We start from the raw sequence: 24,026 nt of genomic DNA, 5'->3' as shown, positions 1-24,026 counted from the left end.
ACTATGACACTTGCTGATGGTAAACATTACAGCAGAAGGCTACATTACTGGAAAGAAACAAAGAGGAAGGCCAAGGAAAAGGTTTATAAAACAAACCATTGAGGACATGGGCACAAATAATCACGTAAAAATTAAGAGAGCTGCGAATGATCATGCCATCTGGAGAAATTTCATGGCAACAGACCAGTCTTAGAACTGAAAACAAGAAAGCAATGGGACAAATACAATGCATGCCAGCTTCAGAAGAAGAAGAAGAAGAAGAACACAAAGAGGAGATGAGGACAAACTTGAAAACACAAAAGGACTTGGACAATCTCCACATCTTTTCTCACTGCTGTCTTCAAATAGGCTTTCTCCTCATCGACCCTGTTCTCAACTTCAGAAAAGAAGAAATAGAATAAAATAAAATGGAATATATGAGGAGAGAGATCACCTCTAAAGATAGATGGCAATGTCTGAAGGTGTGGAATTAATGTTTCTTCTTTTATGTGGCAATGTTTGCACTTAGGTCTTTTTTAATATTTATCCCCCACTCATTTCAAACTCTTATAATGTTCATTTTCTGTGCATGTTTCAAGTTTTTTTCCTAACATCTTATCTTTAAATGCTTATCGCTGTTCATACTATATTCTGTACCAAATGGGAAACTGTTGAGATTGTGGTAATTTTCATAATGTAAAAATTCTTCGGGCTCCCACAAGTGATATTTAGCAGAGTGAAATTTTCCTCGTGTGCAATGCATTCAGTGGCTGTGACAATGAAACAACATAACAGCTGCTTTGGTTGTAAAATTCTGAGTAACCTCTAGAGGACAAAATGCTCCCCATTTAACAGAGACTTTAATTCTATACAAAATAAAGAAATATTAGAAACAAGCCAGCTATAGGAATACCTGTCAGTTGTTCCAAATTCAAGAATAATACTGTCACTGCCCTGCAGGCTGCTTAGTGGAATATCTTCATATCCTTCCAAACTACACAAAACTACATTTCCAGTTCCTGAAAAAAAAAAAAAAAAAAAAAATAATAATAATAATAATAATAATAATAATAATAATAATAATAATAATAATAATAATAATAATAATAATAATAATAATAATAATAATAATAATGTTGTTCCAATAGTCTTTTTGAAATAGGCAAGTTTCAACCATTTTTACTATCCTGATGTATTCTCCTCAAGAGATTGTATAGGTAAAACCAATTTTCATGTTCATACATAACTTGGCATCATTATTGGCAGGACACTTCATGCTCAGAGATACACTGAATTGCTTTTGGAGGATTCACTTTGTTATGCACAGGTATTTTATATATAAATCAAGACAAGGCTCAGTCACAGTTCATTTTCTATGATATGAAATACCTTGATGAAGATGAGGCAAGGTTGGTCAAAATGTTGTCAGATTATTTAAATCAAAAATGTAATCATGATTTGTATCAAATTATTTTTGTTACATGAATCACAATTTGATGATTTTAAATAGCAGTACAACAATGCTTGGGTTGTGGTGTGTGTTACTGTAGTCACATCATAGTTCATGAACCATGGCCAACAGCTGAATGGCCTGGTAGGTAAGTGGTCCTGAGAGTTGGAATAACAGCTGCTATGGAATGGGAGTGGGCATCTCAGGCATATTCTGCATCATGGCCCTTATTGTGCTCATGCGCCCAGGATTGTACAGTCACCGGTGATCTGTAACCTGTTAGAGGAGAGATCCTCACTAGGACTATGTGTAACTAAGGGTAGCATCCTGCTTCACAGAATTTTCAATGAGCATACTCAGAACATTTTAAGCAAGCCTCAGACCTATGGGAGTAATGGAGTCCCACACCCATTTGATAGGCAAGGGACTGTTTGGAAACAACTTGGCAAACAAAACGGAATTTGATGGGGAGCTATCAGTATTAATGGGGCTTGTGGAAGAAAGAAAGTAGGACTGGCTGAGCAGCAAAGAGGATGCATCTAGTTGTGTTAGGAGTTAATGATATTCAGGTAAGGAAAGAAAACAAAGAGATAGAAGATTATAATCTGCACTTGATGGGTGTTAAAAAGGAAAGGGAAGAGTGAGGGGTAGGGCTGTTCGTCAAGAATATAATTGCACACAGCATAGTTTCTGTTAGGCACGTAAATGAACAAATGATGTGAGTAAATTTGGCAGTTGAAGGAATTAGGATGAGAATTGTGTCAATGTATTCACCACATCAGGGTGTAGATGTGGTTAAAGTTGACAAGTTTTATGAAGCATTGAGGGTCATCGTGGTCAGGGTCAACAAGTATAAGACAGTGCTAATGGGCAATTTCTAAGCAAAAGTTGGAAATATAAATGAACGATACAAAAGGGTGAATGGTAAATGTGGAAAGATATGGAAGCAAACAGGAATGGGAAACATTTGCTGGACTTCTGTGCTAGTATAGGGTTAGCAGTCATGAATAAATTCTTTGATCATTAGGTAATTTACTGCTACACATGGGAAGGTAGGGGCACAAGATCCATAATAGACTATATCTTAACTGGCTTTGAATTTGGGAAATCTTGGTAGGAACATTCAGGTTTTCTTGGGATTTTTAGATGATATGTACCACTGACCTGTAGTGATCTGATCTGATCTTTAGGCCTAGGATAGAGAAGAAGAGTCTGTCTGCAGATGAATAAGGGTAGAAAATCTCCAGGATGAGGAAATTAGACAGAAGTACATGGGTATGATTAGTGAAGTTCTAAACAATAGACAGTAAACAGGTTCAGGATATAGAAAGAGAATGGGCAGCATACAGGGATGCTGTAGAAGAAACAGCAAGGGAATGCCTAAAAATGACTGTGTGTAAAGATGGGGAAAAGCTAACATCTTGGTGGAATGATGAAGTGAGAGCAGCTTGTAAACGCAAAAAGAAGGTGTATCAGAAACAGCTCCAAACAAGTACTGATGCACACAGGGAATTGTACATAGATGAAAGAAACATGGCAAAACAAATAGATATTGAATCCGAGAAGAAGTCGCAGGATGATATACGTAATAACCTGGAAAGGCAAGGTGAAGCAGCAGGGAAACTTTTCTGGACAGTAATAAAGAATTATAGAAAGGGAGGGGAAAATGGAAATGAATAGTGTTTTGGGTAAATCAGGTGAGCACACAATAGATCTCAGGAAATCAATGGGCAGGTGGAAGGAATACTATGAAAATCTTCTCAACATTAACGGAAATCTTCCTAGTGATGTTGCGAACAACCAAGCTCATGGGAAGGAGGACAATTATGTCCGTGATATTATGGCAGATAAATTCCATTGTGATGAAATTAGACCTGAAATGGTGAAATATAATGGGAAGGCAGGTATGAAATGGCTTCATAGAGTAATAAGATTAGCATGAAACGTACCTTCTGATAGGACAAAAGCAGTAATTGCATCTATCTATAAGCAAGGGAGAGGAAGGATTGCAACAACAATCAAGATGTCTCATTGATCAGTATACTAGACAAGGTGTTCACTGGGATTTTGGAAGGGACAGTGCGATCAGTGGTTGAGAGGAAGTTGGACGAAAACCAGTGTGGTTTCAGACCGCAGAGGGGTTGTCAGGATCAGATTTTCAGTATGCACCAGGTAACTGAAAAATGCTATGAGAGGAACAAACAGTTATGTTTCGTAGATCTAGAGAATGTTTATGACAGATTACTTTGGGGAATGATGTTCACCGTACTGGGGGACTATGAAATTAAGGGTAGATTATTAAAATCATTTGGGTTGCAGTGATAATTGTTGGTAGGATGAGAGAATTTCTTGGTTCAAGGTACTTACAGGGGTTAGGTAAGGCTGTAATCTACCAACTCTATTGTTCATAGTTTACACATATTATCTGCTGAAAGGTATTAAGTGGCAGGAAGCAATTCAGTATAATTTGCTTTATGTCACACCAACACAGTAGACTAAGGGCTGGAGAGCTTGAGTTGCAAGGAAATCGTTTCTGAGTTTTTCCATAAAGAGGTTGGCGTATGATGGGGCCATCCTAGGTGCAGTCAATCTGGTGGAATAATTGACATTTGAAGCTGATAAAACTGTCAGTTAGGATGTGTTGTGTGAAGCATATGAGGAAGGAGGTGTGAGCTGGTGGTGGTGGTGGTGGTGGTGGTGGTGGTTGTTGTTGTTTTTGTTTTAAGAGGAAGTACAAATAGGTAACCATCCTGTCTGAACATATTAAGTAGAAACAATATGAAAATAAATGTAAAGCTATTTAGTAAACAAAGGAATTTCCAAATTGATTATAAAAGGTAATAATAATAAAAATGGTTTTATTAAACCAAAAAGGACACTGGAAACTCAGAAATTTAAAATCCCTTGATTAGTCCATTCTCACACATAAAGTGAATGATGAAATCAGCAGTATTCCTGTCATCGGCTTGTATGACTTTAAGCGTTTCCTGCAGACCAAGGTTCCCTGTTAGGCCAGTGAGATCAGCATACTCCGAGGGCAGAGCACTGGAATGCTGCATGTTAATAGATTCGATGCCCCTAAGCTAGCTTCCTTACCTGAACATTTTTGGAAACAGTTTACAACTGGGTGGAAGGTTGGAGAACAGGGCGCACATCGGCGGACAAGGGAACCAGTTCCGGAAGGAATGTGACAGTGTCAACACCAGCCAACATTGGCTGGTTCGAACAGGCCATCCAAGGAAACAAATGCATCACATTTACGGAAATGGAGGCAGCCACAGGAATTAGCCAAAACACCCTGCAGCGGATCGTGCACGGCCACTTACAGTTGGGAAAGGTATCATCCAGGTGGATGCCTAGAATCTTGTCTGAAGACGAAAAGCAGAGGTGTGTGGACGTGTGCAGAGAACTTTTGTAATGCCATGATCAAGATCCAGCCGACTTCATAGCTAGGCTTGTGACTGGTAATGAGACATGGCTCCATTGCCATGAGCCTGTTTTCCAACCTTTCACCCAGTTGTAAACTGTTTTTCGTGACAGCACATGTTCTCCACAGACTGCCACCAAGTACTGATGAATTTCTGCAGTGGTCACACCTTCTTTCCATAGGAACCATGTTGTATAGCACTGTCCCTGACAGTTGCTTTCCATGTTGTCTGCTCCTATGCTGACAGTGTTGTTATGAAATGCCCATGATAAGTGCATTCGTTGACCCCTGTGCGTGTGCTGCTACCAAACAGTGGAACAAGACACTAGTTACACATCACCATCTTCAAAAGTGGAATGTGAACCATACCCGGATGTACAAAAAATAAAGTGTAAAACAATATAGTACGCCCCTCTATGACGTTTTTACAACTTTGAATTGTAAATAAACTTATAGGTATTGACTGGGTGAAACCAATATACAATGCTAGTTTTTCAACTTATATAACCATGTACATTAAACGTAAATGTAAATTAAATGTCCTGTTTCTAATGGTCATGTGCCCTGGAAATGGCTCCTCATTGGCTACATATATACATTAATACACTGAGGTCAAGGGCTGTATGTTGTACGGCTGTGTCATTTATTACAGAGAATGAAGTCCACATTGTGCACGTTCTCTGGTTTTCATCATTGTTACTACGAAACAAATGTGTGTTCATCGGCACTGCAGTATAAGACTTGGTTCATATAGTTCTCAAAAAAATATAGCTGGAAGGAAACGACAGCATATTCTTCCTTTCAATTGAGTCAGAGCTGTGTCGATTTGACAGCAGTGTGCACGTAATGGTGGCTGTGCGTGAACATAGACTGAACGACAATGATTTATACCAACTGAACAGACCTAACAGATCACACATAATGTTAATGTACACACTACTATGCAGATGTATCTCTTGTACAAAGAAATCTGAATGGCTGAGAACCAAACAGTCAATATCAACCATATTTTATTAGTTAAGGGTATACGTTGAAAAAAAATTAAAAACCTACTCATTTCAATCCACTATTTCCATGGTAAGGATCTATCAATAATTGTATTACAGTTTTTACAGATATGAAGTAGAAATTATGAACTCAAATATGGTGAAATAAGAAATTTTGTAAGTTCAAAACTAGCATTTTATTTTAAAATCCAAAATTAGGGGAAAATGGCCAGTCCAGAAGATTAAATGTATGAAAGTGAGCAAGACCTCAATGTGTTAATTTTTGGTCAATTGATCCCGTGGGATTTGGTACTTAATGGCATGAAACATGATTTTTGAACACCCTTTTTGACATAGATTTGGGCCGATTAGATGACTTCTTTTTATTTCATGTTATGGAGCTTCCTACCAATGTATGTTTTCTGTCATCATCATCATCATTTTTCGGTTTGGTTCCCAGGTGTGCCAACTTTCAAAACTAAAAAATCAGGTGTTTCTTTGCGGCATACTCCCGTATGTTATGACGCATCATTGATGACGTAATTTGAAGAATATTTAACACATTATACTACTCAATTATATAATTTATCTTATTATTTATTTATTTATTTATTTATTTATTTATTTATTTATTTATTTATTTATTTATTTATTTATTTATTTATTTTACCGGGCGAGTTGGCTGTGCGGTTAGGAGAGTACAGCTGTGAGCTCACATCCAGGAGATAGTGGGTTTGAACCCCACTGTCAGCAGCCCTGAAGATGGTTTTCTGTGGTTTCCCATTTTTACACCAGATAAATGCTGGGGCTGTACCTTAATTAAGGCCATGGCCACATCCTTCCCATTCCTAGGCCTTTCCTATCCCATCGTCACCATAAGACCTATCTGTGTCCATGCGACGTAAAGCAAAATAGAAAAAAAAAATTATTTATTTATTTATTTATTTATTTATTTATTTATTTATTTATTTATTTATTTATTTATTTATTTATTTATAAATACTGAAATACTGTATGTATTTGAGCTTTAAAACACATGACTCTTTATTGTAACTGCCTTAGGCCTCTTTATAAATTTCTGAACTAGATTTATGCTCAAAGTACTGGCCTTGTTGAACGGGTTTTAAGGTTTAAGTTAATTTTTTCGAGAATTCTTTTTCGAGAAGCTTTGATCTGAATTGAGTTTTTGTCCTTGTAAATATGCTAAAAAAATAGTTTCACAGTCAGCATTGTTATGCAGAAATAATACAATAAAAAGCATGGCATTAGAAATTCTGCCATATTTAAGAACAGCACCAGCTGATTGCATCTGTCTTGCCAGTGCCCACTGAACATCAATTCTCTCCAGCTACTTAAAGAATGAGGAAAAACCAGGGATTTAAAAAAAATACAGGAATACTAAATCTGTTCTCAAAATCAGGATATAAGTCTCTGTGATGAGGACAGAGGGAGGATGGGCCAAAAATAGGGAGTCTCCCACTTAAATCAGGAGAGTTGGCACATCTGGGTACCTTTGGAAAATAAGCTTCTAATTTTACCTTGTAATCCTAGATAAAGATTTGACAACAGACGTGAAAGTTCATGATCAAATTTCTGATCTCGAATGAGGGTTAACTTTTCAAAAATCTTGAATACCTGATGGTTGGTGCACAATATACATTCATTCATAGAAATTCCATAAAGGGATTTCCCATTACCTGCAACATTAACATCAGCTGTCTTGCCCATAACATCATTCATGAGGTCCTCAAATTCTCTGATAAGCTGGGAAACATTTCTATTGCCATCTTCAGATGGATCACTGAAAAAAACAAATAATAAATTAAAAAATTACATTAAAAAAATAAAATGCAATTTTTAAAAAGAAAATATTGAATAGCTTTGATTTTCTTTTGGGAGTTTAGGCTATGTTAAAATTATAAATATGAAGATGTTTCAACTACTATTCAATAGCGCTAGTGTATAGCTCCATGGCTGAGTGGTTAGCATGTTGGCCTTCAGTCCTGAGAGCCCTGGGTTCAATTCCCAGCCAAGTTGAGGGATTTTAATCTTAGACAGTTAATTTCCTTGACTTGAGGACTGGATGTACCATCTCCAATGTTCTTGAAACTCACTCACCACACTTAACACTATCCTTCACCACTCTAATATGCCCTACACATCACATTGCCTTGTAAGGGCTGCACCAGGCCACACAAAATTATTGTAGCCTTTGTCAAGAAGAAATGACACAGACTGAATGGATTTCCAGACTCTTATAGCAGCAGGAAGGCTAGGTGGTGGCACCAGTATCAGCTTGCCTCTTGCCTGGACTTATGAATTGTGGCCCAGTGCAGCAGTTCTTCTGTCAACATGATATGGGCTTTTGGGCTTATGTCATGTCAAGAAAACAAGGTGAAACTCTTTACTTTTCGCAGAGAACTCTGCTTCGAGTCTTCAGAAGAAAATCTCAACTGTTCACGAGGAAGTCTTCTACAATAATGAGGTTTTGAATTGAAGAATGCCTTACTGTTGGAGCTGTAATGATATGCTCATTCGCCACCAGATGGCTCACTGTATGCTGGCATAGCGCTGCAAGCGGGAGCTTTTGACAACATTAAGCTCCAATTAAGATGTTCTCTCACATCTTGTGTGCATGAGAAGTATCAGAGAGGACAGCAGACAAATTTGGGACCAATGTTGGCCATCAGTCCTCAGAGCCCTGGTTTCAATTCCCAGCTGGGTTGAGGGATTTTAATCTTAAACAGATAATTTCCTTGACTTGGGGACTGGATGTTTCTACCATCCCCAATGTTCTTGCAGCTCACTCACCACACTTAACATTATCCTTCACCTTCCATCGTCCCTGTCATGTCTACAAGTACGGGCCATGAAAGCATCAACGTTACAATTCTTCTGTTGTCTAGCAGCAAGTAACGGTCACCAAATTCTGCTAACCTTCTACTGTGAAAGTCCTACCAATGTTAATCTGATTTAATAATAATTTCTTGTTACAGTGATTTGAAGATTATTAATCTGAGATAGAGACAAACCAATACTGGCGCCATCACCTAGACTTCTCACCGCTATGAAAGTACAGGCACCCACCCAGCCTGTTTCATTTCATCTTCACAGTGGCTGGTGAATAATAGATTTTTAGTCAACATTTTTATGATGTTGAAATGACCTAATATTACAGAAGAAGATCAAAGCTTGTCAACTAACATCGGCTTTAGAAGCCTACACCAGTATATTGCATAGCTTGTTTATTATTGCATTCTTGAAGTATTTTGGACTCATAGCGGTGTAATGGTGTAGCTCCACAGAACCACATGAAACACATTTAAATTTGGGAGGGTATTGTAATTTTATAGAGCCTCCGTGACTCAGCCAGCAGTGCACCGCCCTTCACTGCTGGGTTCCATGGTTCAAATCCCGATCACTCCATGTGAAATTTGTGCTCAGTAAAGCAAAGGCAGGACAGGTTTTTCTCTGGGTACTCTAGTTTCCCCTGTCATCTTTCATTCCAGCAACACTCTCCAATATCATTTAATTTCATCTTTCAGTCATTGCTTCAGCAGCCAGTCAAATTCCTATCCTCACTACTAGATGTGAATTCATTCATTCCATTCACGACACGGTTGAATGACTGAAAACAGGCTGAGGTTTTTTTCATCGAAACTTCATATTTCAGGAAATTTCCTACATTAATTAAAAGTACTCAGATAAGTAGACAACTATGGTGGGTGGGTGGGTGGGTGGGTGGATAATTAGTGTAGTGGCTTAGCTACTAGCTTTTCACCCAGACAGTCTAGATTTGATTCCCAGTCAATCACAGATCAGAATTTTCACCTGAAAAGTCACATCATGTCAGAAAGTGCATCCAAACTTAAAACCCAAAATGATCCTCATGGCTCCAGGATCCCTGCAGAAACATCTGGGATAAGCTGAAGAAAGTTTTTAGTCCTGTTCCTTGGCTGACTAGTCAGCGTTCTGGCCTTTGCTTTAGGTGGCCCTGGATTCAACTCCTAAATGGGTCGGGGATTTTAATTACATGCAGTTAATTCCTCTACCTTGGAGACTGGTTGTTTGTGTTCATCTTAATACATATTTCTTCAATTACACACAATACAACACGTTATGAAATACCTCAGAAGCACACTAGTGAATACATGACTCCACATAAAGTTGGTATAAGGAAGGGCATCTGACCATAAAACTGCACCAAGTACCTACCCAAATGACAGCAGGAAAAGGCCAGGAAGAAGAAAATGTAGAGGTTTAATTGATTGTGCGTGGTCTTCAGAGAGCCCTGGTGAAGGTTTTTCTACTTGATGTCCACAGGTGACCTCCATGTCTGGGTATGTGGTGATGATGATGATGATGATGATGATGATGATGATGATGATGATGAGGCAGAAAGAGGGTGAAACATGAAGTCAGCACATAGCCTACTCCTCTCAAATAACACCAAGGGGTCTGCTCAAGCCTCAATATTTCCATCTGACAGATGAATCGTTACCAAGAGCGTCCTGTGCCTTCACCCATATGAATACTGTGGAGGGGTTTGGAATTGAACCCACGCTTTTGGCATGCACCTCTCCTAGCCTAACGGACAACATCCTGAATGGGACTTGAACCAGCTAACCACAGTGCCAGACCTTAAAGATCGTGGCCACCAGGCAGGCTAATGAAGTAGGTGATTATAGTGGGTAGAAAACTAATTATGAATTTTCAAAGAATCATCATCATCATCATCCTAAACCATCTCCAGTTTCCCGGGTGTGGTATATGAGCCTCCTCCATCTCATCCTGTCCTTGTACCATTCTTCCTCCACCAACTTGTCCCAATCATGACCTCTCAGCAGTACATTGCTCTTAACTAAATCTATCCATTTCCTTCGTGGCTTTCCCACGGGTCGTCTTCCTTCTACCTTTCTGTCAAATTCCTTCCTTGTAGTTCTGTTTATTGGCATCCTCTTCATGTGACCAAACCACTTCAGTCTTGATATCTGAATCTTATTGAGGAGAGAATCATCTATTCCTACTTCTTCTCTAATTTTCTCATTCCTAATCTTGTCTTTCCTGGTTTTCTGGATCATAGTGCGTAGGAATTTCATTTCAGCTGCCTGAACTTTGGAATTATCTCTATTGGTCAGTGTTGTGGTTTCGAGACTGTATGTAAGGATTGGTGTATAATAGGACTTGTACAATGTCATTTTTGTTTTCATGGGTATTTGCTCACCCCACAGCAGGTGTCTTACCTGGTGGTAAAATTGTGTTGCCTTATTGATTCGATTGTTCACCTCATGTTTTGCTAGGTTGTCATTTGATATAACGCTACCCAAGTATTTGAAAACTGGAACGCTGTCCAGTTGAGCTTCATTTAACATGACTATTGGTTATGCTCCTTCCACATACACTTTCATCACCACCGTCTTGGTCTTGCTGATGTTTAAACCATATTTCTTAAACTCCTCATTCCAGCTTTGTATTCTCTCTCCCAATTCCTCTTCTGAGTCACTCCAGATCGCAACATCATCTGCAAATGTGAAGGCTTTGATATCTCCATGTTCTTTCCTTTTAATAGATTTCATTACTACATCCATTACAATAATAAATAGAAGTGGTGACAATGAGCTGCCCTGCTGCACTCCTCTCTTTGTTTCAAACCAGTCCGACAAACCACATCCTACTTGAATACAGCTTCTGTTCCCACTATACAACATTTTCACTTTGTCTATGAGGCTGTCTCGCACTTGAAGTTCTTTCATGCATTGCCAAATTCTTTCCCTTGGTACACTACCGTATGCTTTCTCAATGTCCAAAAATATTAAAAGGCTTGTTCTTCTCCCAGTATTTTTCCATTAGCATCCTAATTGCAAATATAAGGTTTGTAGTTGACCTTCCTGGTCTGAAACCATACTGCTCTTCTTCCAAAATTGGTTCAATAATATCTCTGATTCTGGTCTCTATTATTTTTTCCAATATTTTCAGGACATGAGACAGTAGTGTGATACCACGGTAATTAGCACATTTTCGTCGGCTTCCTTTCTTGAACAGAAGTACAATGATGCCCATCTTCCAGTCCTCAGGAATAGTATTTTCCTCCCATATCTTGTTGAGCAGTCTGTAGAGCCATTGGATTCCTGGAATTCCTGCTGCTTTCAGCATATCTGCACTTAGATCATCTATGCCCACTGCCTTTCCTTTCTTCATGCTCTTGAGCGCATTTTCAACCTCAAGCCATGTAATTGGTGGTTCAGTTGTGGTTCCTCAAATTGGCTCTCCTCTATCTGTTGTTATGTTTTCTGTATATCCATTCAGCAGCTTTTTGAAATAGATCTTGAGTTCTTGTTTAATTTCTCCCTCTTCTTCTGCCAGAGTTCCATCATCAAGTTCTATTGCTTTTATGGTCTCTTGATCCCTTCGCTTGTTTTTCACTACTCTGTATAGCAATTTCATATTTCTTCTACTGTCCTCTTCCAGTTTGTCTGCAAACTCATTCCATTTCTTATCTTTTTTCTTCCCTTACAAGAATTTTCAAAGAATGTATGTATAAATGTATTAAATTTCCAAAATTGACACTGATTTCTAAAATCATTTTGCAGTGTGCTATGAATTATAGTCTTATGATAGCAACATTAATGACACAGTCTGAATGATGTGCTCAAAGGATAGTTTACCTTGCATTTCCTTTTCTTGTACTTGGTGAAGAATCGTTTGAGTTACCTGAAACATTAAGCAAAGTAATTTTATTTTGTTTGATTGATTATGAGTTTAGAACTTCCATTTAAAATCTCTTGATGGGTACTCACCATGTCTAAATCGCTGACGTTTGTTGGGAGCACTACTTGATGGCCTGTATAACACAAGAACAGTTTTAAGTAAATGCATGTATTTGATTGTATTAAAAGTACAGGATTTTAATATTTCCCACGAATCTGGTGGACATTCATCTAGATTATATCAGGGAGTAATTAAGCAAAAATTCAATACAACTAAAGAACTAAACTGGATATTAAAACATTAAAAAGGAAAAAGATAATATCACAGAGATGATAATAAGTAAAGTAAACTCATGTCCTCATCCTGAAGTCATGCTGCTCTTTTTAGGACCGAGCTCGATATCTGCAGTCGCTTAAGTGCGGCCAGTATCCAGTATTCGGGAGATAGTGGGTTCGAACCCCACTATTAGCAGCCCTAAAGACGGTTTTCTGCGGTTTCCCATTTTCACACCAGGCAAATGCTGGGGCTGTACCTTAATTAAGGCCACGGCCGCTTCCTTCCCAGTCCTAGCCCTTTCCTGTCCCATCGTCCCCTCCATTTGGTGCAACGTAAAGCCAATAGCAAAATTCAGAATTGCTAGGCGGGCAATAGTTCCATTGTGGAGATTTCTCTCCTGTATGCAGTTATCAGACTGTGCCTCTTATAAGGGCTTCTGATAAGTTCACCTGCAAACACGCCAGAGTCAGTGGGTAGAGTCTGACACATCCCACTCTGATGAGTCTAGTGTCAGACCTAACACAAAACGCTGGTTAATAGAGCAAACGCCTGAAAAGCCTTACATCTGATCTGTAAAGCCAATAGCCGGAAAAAAAAAACCACTCCTGCCATTCTTAAATTTCAGGCCTCCGAGGATGGCAGCTAACAATGCTAACCATTACGCTTCGGAGGTGGACCTCCAGCCATATTGTTTTGGCCACTTAGGACCATTTACAACATGTTAATGCATGTCAGATATTCCTTTTCTTTTTGCATACTACAAGACAACTCTCTGAAGAAATCTCATCTAGTCTTGAACCAATAATACTGTATATTATAAAAATATAGTCTCGTAAGCACACGGAACACTTACTATGAACTATGTTGTCATTATGGAAAATCCTGCACAACACTTTTAACAAGTCAATGATGACTGGCAGTTCTCTTTGGAGCAGACAGAAGTTCAAAAACAACTGCGAGAGATGTCTCTTGATAACTAGGACAAAAAGGAACATAAGTGGAAGGGTACCATTCTTTATAAACAATGTACCCTACCCAGTAAGTTCTAGGCATAGCAAATAGACAGTGTGACTCTGAACTGGAGTAAAGCTTTTGACCAGGATGCCACATCAAGACTGCCTCTCACTCAGAGAATCCAAGTTTGATTCCTGGCCAGGTGAGGGATTTTCACCCCAAACTGAGGGCTGCTTTTAAGTCCACTCAGCCTACATGAGAACAATTGAGGCATCATCTGATGGGGCAAAAACAAACATTGTCTAGAATGCCAAGAATAATTATCTAGTGGACTTGTCATATTGATCACGTGTCACTTCATAACATATAGGCCTTCAAGATGAGCAGCGATTGCTTGGTACCCCAAGGTCCATGAGGGCTGTAGCGCCATTTGGTTTGTTTGATTTGTTTGTGGGAATCAAACCCATTCAGTCTGACAAATTAGATTGCCATAGAACTATCAGAAAAATGAAAATAATCTCTAAACCTGCCTAACAACTCTACTTATATTAATGCTACATAAATTTATAAGAGATACCATTTATATGGCATAATTTAATTCACAACATTTTCTATATTCTTTTTTTTTTTTCTGTGCAGATAACCAAAACAAGAATAAGAGACAAAGGTTAAAAACTTACATTATAATTTAAAGGAAGAACTTTTTCTTACATCTAGCATTTCATTATTGCTGTACTTACCTCTTTGGATTTCTTTTCTTGTATGGCTCATAGCTGGGATCACTTGAATCTTCATCTTCTGCAATATTAAATGTTAGAATCAATTTTCAGTTAAGCACATAAAATTTGACCATTGTTATGCCTTATACAGTCATTTGGCTTTCTTCAATTTTTTTAAAACAGCTACAACTTCGCACTGAAAAGATGCTGACTTTTATTCACTGTTCTTGTACAAAAATAAAGTAATTATGAAAGTCATGGTCTCAGTTGAATTTTATGAATTCTTACAAATCACTTATTTGTTATAGTAACTCACCCACTCCTGAATCATCATTTTCAGAGGAAGAGCTGCTTGTGTCATCCTTCACCTCACACTTAAGTATCTTTTCTATTGCATCAGCTACTCTTTTGGTAGAATCACACTTCACATAATTTAGAAGATTTGGTGGATTTTTTCCATTTCCTCCTGTTGACAACAAAACAATATTAGTCAAATAAGTGTAATGACAGGTCATTATCAGTTAAAGGGATAACAGCTATCAGAGAAAAGAACAAAATACAGATGTAAATAAACCCCTCTGTCGGCGGCAGCTCATGTACAAGAGCAGTGCACAAGTGTATGTGTACATCCAGAGTTTAGAACTGGGATCCCTGTTACCTTTTAATTACTCAATATCTAACTTAATTAGAATTTTTATCTGTTGCATTTTAAATTTTCCAGGTTCCTATGCTTCAAACTTCCAGCATTGCTTGCATATACATATCGATCTTGTGCTCTCTCTGTGGCAGGTTTCACACTTGCGCAAGTAATAGTGACATCATACCTTACGGAGCTGTTACCATATGGAAAGTGCACACGTCCAATGTGCTGTTTCTTCAGAACTGCAATAACCAAACACTACTGGATGGTGCCGCCATCTTTGGATATACTGTCCAATTTATACTTCATTGAAAAGCAATACTCTTTGTTTTACTGGTGTCTCTCCAGCATTCATACCTTCCCTCCCCCACCCCCCACCCCAGCACCTCATGACGCCTCTGCCCTCACTCCATACACCTAATACTGTACTTAGGTGTTATGGGTCAGTGGTCGGATGCTTGGGGCTCATGTGCGAGCCGACACAATGGGACTGTGGCTGACGGAGTCCTGTTGAACCAGCATTCTGCCCTCTCTCCTACTCTACGTGAACATGTACAGGGAATTGGTACTGCGAATTCACCCGGTCAGCCAAGATCCTGCAATCCCCTCCACTCAGCTGACTTTCTAGCCAACCTTAGCGAACCCGGTAGCTGAGATTCTTCCCCGCACCCCGCCCCCTCACCTTGGTTTACCAATTAATGGAGTGCCCAACAGCCCAGTATAGTCAGGCCTCCTTGGTGAACCTGTTGGCTCAGACCCTGCCCCATTAACCCCTCCAGTTACTGACCAGCTGAACACCTGACTGCCCATTATAGTCAGATATCCTCGGAACTGGCTGAGACCCCACCAAGTATACCCGAACCCATGACCTTACCAGACCAATTGCCAAGTATAAACCCACGACCATCACTCCATCCATCAGTGCCACCTCAGTGGATTGAGAAGCCGAGACCATGAGAGTCAAGAAATCCCAGTCTCACTTCACCTTACAGTCTTTCAAGCTTTGATCTTAAAAGCCTACGCATCTCAAAGCCCACCTGTCACATGAAGCATCAGAATTAGGGGAAGAAACTGTGTCGGCACACATCAAACACTGTACCATAAGGCTTCTTATCTACATTCCAGCCTATTACATTACCAAAATTTGTGAGCTTGCATCCAGGAGATAGTGGGTTCGAATCCCAATGTCGGCAGCCCTGAAGATGATTTTCCGTGTTTTCCCATTTTCACACCAGGCAAATGCTGGGGCTGTACCTTAGTTAAGGCCATGGCCACTTCCTTCCCACTCCTAGCCGTTTCCTATCCCATCATTGCCATAAGCCCAATCTGTGTCAGTGCGACGTAAAGCCACTAGCATTACTGAAATTAACGTTTTCATACTTGACTTTTAACTTCTCAGAGAGTATTCCATTCCACACACCCATGAAATATTCCTATACTCAAGAAATACTCTTAACTATGGTTTTTCAAATCTTTAAGCTCAAATTCAATTATTTTTAACCCGGCAGTGGTCGCGTGGTTGGTGGCACATAAATGGTCGCGTCTGAGGGTTTCCCTCATCCAGTAATGTTTATGTTTTTGTGATAAGTAGTTTACTTAAATGCATCTGTTAATGATGTGGAAGTGTTCACGGACACGTCTCATCACGTAATATGAACGAAAATAGTCCACAAATTATTTATGGTGTTAGTTTCCAGCATAATATTCTAGTCTGAGAATTGTGATGTCATTCTGATACACTTGTTCAGTTACGTTAGCGGTCACGTGGTGAGCATTTCACTCTCTTCAAAACCAATACTAAAATAGGTTTTGTTTATTTATTTTACTGTTCATCCTTTCTTTTGTTTTATAATTATCTTGAAGTGGACTTTTAATGTATTCATGAGGTGTGTAATGTTCCTAGCATCGAGCTACAAATTCACCAAACACTTCACGGATCGGGGCCAATTTGTCCTCTTTCACTCTTTCTTCTCTTGTACGTAAATAATAAAAACGAAGCGCACGAATATGAAGATGAAAACACCTCAGGGGCATAGTTTCGCAGAAAATTTCAGGTGCAGTGACATCTGCTGCCCATGAATCCTCTGCATTTGTATACGAGCCTTTCAAAATTCCAGTCAAGTAAAGAAGACCAAAAAGAGCCAAAATTTCTTCCTTATCAGTGTCCTTGGCATCTCTTTCACGTTTGTAATTGCTCCTTATCTGTGCCATTTTAATGTTTGTTATGGAGACTATGTCATGTAACGTTTCAGAGGGAAAGAATAAATTCCACGACTCAAGTGGTGATCTGACAAACTTGGAATTTCCTTTTACACCTAGCAGCTTACGGATAAGGTTGATGTGTCTTGTCTTTGATGTGCTGGATGCACAATAGATGTCCCACACCGTGCAGTTGTCCTTTCAAATATAACAAGGTTCTGGTACACGCTGCTCCTCTTCCAGTTCTTCTCCCGATACCTCTGAATCAGTATTATGATCACTGTTTTCCACGTGGTCACTTTCACCCTCACCTTCACTGTCATAAGGATCACCAAATTGAACCAAATCATTTTCACCAACCGTATTTCTTACTTGCTTTAGTTCCTGTTGCAATTCGCCCATCCATTGCAGGATTCGCTGTTCTTGTTGATTAGCCATTGAATAACTACACAATCTTCACAACTCGCTAAATCACTAATTTAAAGAACACCCTAAGAAATAAAACAATACACCAGAGATACATTGTCATGTTATAATAAAACAGTAACACTACTGGTTGCGTGCTGAGCAAATCCCTCACCGAGCGCACTGCATACTAAGAACAAAAATAACTCTTCTCTAGTGAATGGCTGACTCATACTGAACATCCTGCATGGAAGATAAGGGATTGGCTGAGGAATACCTAGAGGGGAGGGGAGCTGAGCACATGGGTTGGGCAATGACAACACTTCATTTCGAGAAGTGAGGGATTCACTCACCATGCGACCACTGCCGTGTTAAGGATTTCATAACTTACAAATCAGTCTTCTTGAAATGTCTATTGCGGTATAATTTAAAGGGAAGTAGTATAATTACTGCCATCTATAACTTCTAGTATGTGCAGAAGTTAACCCTAAACTGCAAGACAGCTATTGGCTGTAATTTGTTAATTGTGGTACATCTAAAATTTTGATTGGACTAAATTGTAATATAACTGTGGGCAATCGCTTCACCGTTGGACTTTTATTGTACATTACTGTCTACGAAGTTGCTATTGGTTAGCTTCGTCACTTGATCTTCAACTCTTCTGCACGGCACTCCATAGCGGCTGTTATTCAAAACCTGAAGTCTGTTCTGAACAGCCGAACGAGAAGGAAGCAGGATGTAATTACTCTCTCAGATAAAAATGCCGGTCAAACGCCTCACGGCAGTGAGCTGTTAGTTCACTCATGACAACAGATAATTTTGTTATGGATTAAATCTTCTAATATTTGTGTCAGTGCATTTTCGGTGAGGGAATATTCATTTGCCACCAAGCAACATATAATCTTTGGACAGCTCCCAGCAACTGATGTAAGTTGTGTCTGCTGGAAACTCATCTGAACTTCAGTAAGTACTCACCAAATGGCATTTGGAATTCAACATTAATGTGAAGAGATGCAGTTATTGTTATCAAGTGCAACTGTGCAATGTCTCAGAATGTATTTTCATTCCTGCCAGTGTGATTTAGAGGTGCAAATAATGGTATATCATGTTTCATGAAATTAGGCCTAAACATTTTCATTTCAACAACTGTTTTATATCAAACATGTGGGTATTGCAAACTTTGAAATGTAATTTGTGTGTCATCTAAATAATTCTACAGACTGTTTGGCTGGTAACACAATTATGAAGGAAAATACAGTTGTGAATTTCATTTTAATGTTTCTCTCACAGTGTGCGTGTAGCATGTGGTTGAAATGCTACATGCAGCTCACCTCCATTGGAGGTGTGCCTGAAAAGAGCTGCACCACCTCAGGATGAGGACACGAGTTTACTTACTCGGTAACTGTTTAATTATTTAATGTAAATTTCATTTTCTGGGTTAGCGTTGGGCTCGTTTATTTGTGAGTTATAACATAGCATTAGGGAAAGTTTGTTCTACATTTATTCCACATAGGTTTTAAATAATATGTAAGATGAGGCCGAATATTTAAATCGTTGGTGAAGATAATTGTGTTTAGTTAATTTAACATTATTGTGGGATGTTGCCTTTGCTTGCTGATCAGATAACGGCTTCTTATTGTTTGAGCATTGTCGTCATAGGTCTTGGTGGTTGTGATTACTGGATGTTGTGATCTGCGGCTTGGTTTGTGTTATATGTTTGTGTTGGTGTAGTTAATATGTTGAACTTGGTCATAATAATGTGTTTATCTTGTTTTAATGGATGTTATTTTATTCATTGCTGGTCTCTCGGTTTAAATTTATTTTCTTATGGTGTCGATTCTAGTTTATCTGTATTTCCTTATTGTTCCTTTTGATTTATTTATGTTAGCATTTCCGCTGCGTGAGTTAATGTTTTGTTTCGTTATATATGCTTCTGTGTTCACTAAGGTCTCTTTCTTTAAAACCAAGTTGTAATTATTTGTGGTCAATTAGCCTGCTGGCTATTCTGATTTTTTTAAAAATATTAATTTGGCATCACTGAACATCAGGACTATGTCTGGTCGAAGCAGTGAACTGGCCACAGCACTTGAAAGAAGGCATATAGACATCTGCGCAGTGCAGGAGACAAGATGGAGTGGAGAAAAGTCACGCGACATTGGGTGTGGATACAAACTCATATACAACGGAACCCGAAGAACAACTAACGGTGTTGGCATTGATATATCAGCAAAATTTGATGGTTCTGTCTCTGAGGTGGAACGCTACAATGATTGATTGATGAAAATCATATATGTCGCAGATAGAAGGAAAGTCCATTTTTTCAGTGCCTACGCTCCACAAACCGGCCTAGACGCGGAAACAAAAGATGCCTTTTGGGAACTGCTTGATGAGAAGACTGCTGAAGTGCCACCAGAAGACTACCTTATCATTGCCGGTGATCTGAATGGACATGTTGGACAGAGGAAAGAAGACCACACTGCCCATGGTGGACATGGATATGAAAAGAAGAATGGCGACGGCCAACGAATTCTTGATTATGCAGAAACTCATGATCTGATCATCACGAACACCTGTTTCCAAAAGTGTGTTACTCATCTAATCAAGTACTACAGTGGCTCCAATGCAACTCAGATTGACTACATCCTTGTGAGACAACGGAATTTCAGAGATGTTCTAGATACAAAAGTTGTTCCTTACAAAACCATCACGATGCAACACTGACCTGTCATCTGTAAGCTACGGATGAAGTCACCAAGAGCCGAATACTTACCCATAAAAGGGCCTAAAAGAATCAAATGGTGGCGCCACAAGGAGAAGGAGGCCGACATTGTTACAAAAATGACACTGCTACCAATCACCACGGTTGAAGACAACTGGACTAAACTGAAAGACGCGTCCATGAAGTTGCACACTCTATTCTTGGGACAACTAAACCAGGACGACGTGGCTTTGGAATGATGATGTTAAAGATGCAGTGCAGAAGAAGAAACAGCTGTACCATGAGTTTCTTTCAGATAAAACACCATCTCATTGGAATGCCTACAAAACAGCCCGTAGTGAGGCAAAGAAGGTCATTGCTGTAACAAAAGCAAACCATATGCAGACCTATATGCAAAACTTGATGCACACAAAGGCAAGCGGCACATTTACTGGCTACTCAAATCGAGGCACCGCAAAACGGAAGACATCCAAAATTTTTATGGCACCAATGATGAAAAAGGTGACTTGCTGGTCGACTGGAAGAAAGCGCGAGAATGCTAGCGGAGCTATTTTGAGAAACTTTCAACCAAAGAATTTCCCCACCCAGCAATCCCAACCACCTCCACTATTGAAGGACCAGTGAAGGAAATTGACGTCACGGAAGTTCAGGCTGTTCTGAAGGAGATGAAACCAGGGAAAGCCACCAGCCCAGATGATCTTCTGACAGAGTTCTAGTGCTCTGAACGGTGGGATGCTGCAATATGGCTAACACAGCTTTTCAATCAGATCATCAAAGAAGGTCAAATACCATTAGATTGGTGACGGAGCATTACCGTACCAATCTTCAAGAAAAATGAAAGTCCTGATCGCCCGATCAGACTTCTGATCCACGTGATGAAGATCTTCAAACGTATTCTCGACAAAAGGAATCGCCAGATAGCCAAACTTGCAATGAACTGGATTCGTGAAAAATTGTGCCACAACAGATGCAATCCATGCTGCACGGCTGTTAGTTGAGAAACACCATCTCTTCATCTCGCTTTTCTGGATCTTGAGAAGGCCTTTGATCGGGTGCCACATGACCTAATCTGGTTAGCGCCACGAGAACATAGCATTCCAGAGCACCTTGTTAAGTGGGTACAGATGCTCTACATAGAACCAAGGAGTTATGTTCAAGCTGACGCAGGAGCGTCCGATGATTTCCGCATCACTGTAGGAGTACATCAAGGCTCTGCGTTATCACTACTGCTGTTCAATCTTGTGATGGACACTTGTTACATCAGACCTGCACAAGCCAATACCATGGACTCTTCTCTATGCTGATGATGTCATGTTGGCTGCTGAGAATAAGTCTGATCTCCAGCGCCAAACAGAAGAGTGGAACAACCGACTAGCGCAATACGGCCTGCGCCTCAACGCAAAGAAGACAGAGTACATGACATTAGATCCTCGAGAAGTTGGAGCCATCCATATTGATGGTGAAGATCTACCATGAGTGGAGAAATTTAAATATCTTGGCTCCACACTCTCTGACGATGGCAGACTTACTGATGGGGTCAACACAAGGATACACGCAGCCTGGCTAAAGTGGCGAATGACAATGGCCATCACCTGCGACCGTCGGATCAAGGACGATCTGAAATCTAAGATCTATCGGACTGTTATTCGTCCCGTCACTCTCTACGGCACTGAGTGTTGGCCTGCTACGAAGGAGGTAGAACGTCGACTAAGCGTCATGGAGACAAAAATGCTTAGGTGGACAGCTGGCATCACTAGACTGGATCATATTTCAAACGACAATATTAGGAAATGCTTTGGCGTTGCACTGATCCAGAAGAAAATGCAGGAAAACCATCTGCACTGGATTGGACATGTGTTGCGTGCAGAAGACAGTACACTGGCAAAGTCAGCGTATACATTGGAAGTCGCTGGAAAGAGACCCAAGGGACGACCAAGACAGCAATGGATCAATATAGTGCACAACGACCTGAAAGCTGTAAGACTACATCCTGACATGGCCCGTGACCGAATTAAATGGAGACAATGAATCCCCACAGCAGACCTTGCCACCGGGCGGGACAAACGCTAAAGAAGAGGAAGAAGAAGAAGATTAACTTGGCAAAATCCAAGTATTTGATAAGTTTGTCGAACTAAAACGATGTAAATTAATTAAACTGAGGGGCGGCCATACCCAGAAATTGTGCACATGATGTGTATCAAAATTCTGTAAATATTGAGAATATTCATAATTCTAAAATTTTTAATACCGAGCTCAGAAGGTACCATTATCATGATGTTCGATTTAAATTACAGTTTTGGTTTTTCTGAATTTTAACCTTCTCCTATTCTGATTCATTTTATTGTGTCTGAATACATTTAAATTTAATGACTGTGTTTTTTGAGTAGTTCTTTCAATCTTTGTAAAAGGTATTTATTTAATTTCTGTTCTCAGTTTAAAATTCAACCTTAATTGCTTGTACACCCACCCTTTTCTTTTCTTTATTTATATTAAAATTTTGGTCCTAAACTGTGAAGGTAAGTTTTGTTATTTTAATTGAAGTGTTTGATCCTTTTCCCATGGATCCACCCTCTGTTGAGGTTCTTTTTAACCTTTGGTTTTGCCCAGATTCCATCGCTTCCCAGTCCTGTGCCTTGTGTTTTGATCGAGGCCTACCCTAAGTAGTTGGCGTGATTTCATGCTGGGATGGCCCTCTTGCCTCCCTTGTGGTAGTACTGGCAATCTAAACCTAGGGGTTGCGGTGTTGTGCCGTCAGTTATTTTGTTGTCCTTGTGTTCGATTGTCAGTGTGTCACATGTCGAACCACCATGTCTGAATAGTAGAGACATATGATCAAAACTCACTTGTGAATTGATTTAACCTCAACAGATAATTCTACATTATTATTATTATTATTATTATTATTATTATTATTATTATTATTATTATTATTATTATTATTATTATTATTATTATTATTATTATTATTATTAATCAGGATCCTGATTGTTCTTACAAGTCGTAAAAAGGGGATATCAATATAGGTGTTAGTCTAAACATAAAAAATTATTAGAATGTCCTTCGTTAAAATCGTAGTAACAAGCTGCATGTCACAAGTTCACAAGATTATACTTTCCAGAGTGTTGAGTCAATGTGCCCAAAAACCTGTTGAGGGTAGAGCAATAGACAGCTCAATCTATATAATGAAATAGAAATGTGTTTCCTTGATAGCACCTGTTGGAGGATAAGAAAGAGTAAAGCTGATAGACTGTTAAAGATGTTAAATTTGTATGTTAAGATAAGACAACAGTCTTCTTAAGTAGCTGTTCAGCTGTCTATAGTCTTATTTAACTGGCTTGAAGGTGTGAAAGTTAAATGTGTTATGATAAGATAACAGTCTTCTTTACGTAGTTGTAGGAGCAAGGAAAAGTATTCGGCTGTCTATAGTTGTATTTATCTTGCTTGAAGGAGCGAAAGTCGAAGATATATTGATGATGATAGAGTTTTTTGGTGTGAAGTTTGTAACAAGAGGAGAGTGAATGCTTAGGAAAGGTATTTTTGAAGAGTGTTATGGTGCAGTGTGTT

At 39.3% G+C, this 24,026-nt stretch overlaps 1 protein-coding gene across 2 annotated transcripts in view; it reads right to left on the bottom strand.

Moving 5' to 3' along the window:
• LOC136881032 (uncharacterized) overlaps window positions 1-24,026 on the bottom strand; it is an 88,189-nt gene that overhangs the window by 57,657 nt on the left and 6,506 nt on the right. For both annotated transcript variants that reach the window (XM_067153630.2, XM_067153631.2), the window contains exons 2-7: window positions 14,816-14,965; window positions 14,521-14,578; window positions 12,640-12,683; window positions 12,508-12,553; window positions 7,540-7,643; window positions 893-998 (exon numbers count right to left, since the gene is read on the bottom strand). In XM_067153630.2, coding sequence (XP_067009731.1) covers window positions 893-998; window positions 7,540-7,643; window positions 12,508-12,553; window positions 12,640-12,683; window positions 14,521-14,578; window positions 14,816-14,965 — 508 coding nt within the window. The remainder of the gene's footprint in view (window positions 1-892; window positions 999-7,539; window positions 7,644-12,507; window positions 12,554-12,639; window positions 12,684-14,520; window positions 14,579-14,815; window positions 14,966-24,026) is intronic.

The sequence above is a fragment of the Anabrus simplex genome, chromosome 9 (assembly GCF_040414725.1).
Source record: "Anabrus simplex isolate iqAnaSimp1 chromosome 9, ASM4041472v1, whole genome shotgun sequence".
Taxonomy (NCBI): domain Eukaryota; kingdom Metazoa; phylum Arthropoda; class Insecta; order Orthoptera; family Tettigoniidae; genus Anabrus; species Anabrus simplex.
Note: the sequence above shows the minus strand (reverse complement) of the source record. Positions and strands in the feature narration are given on the sequence as shown.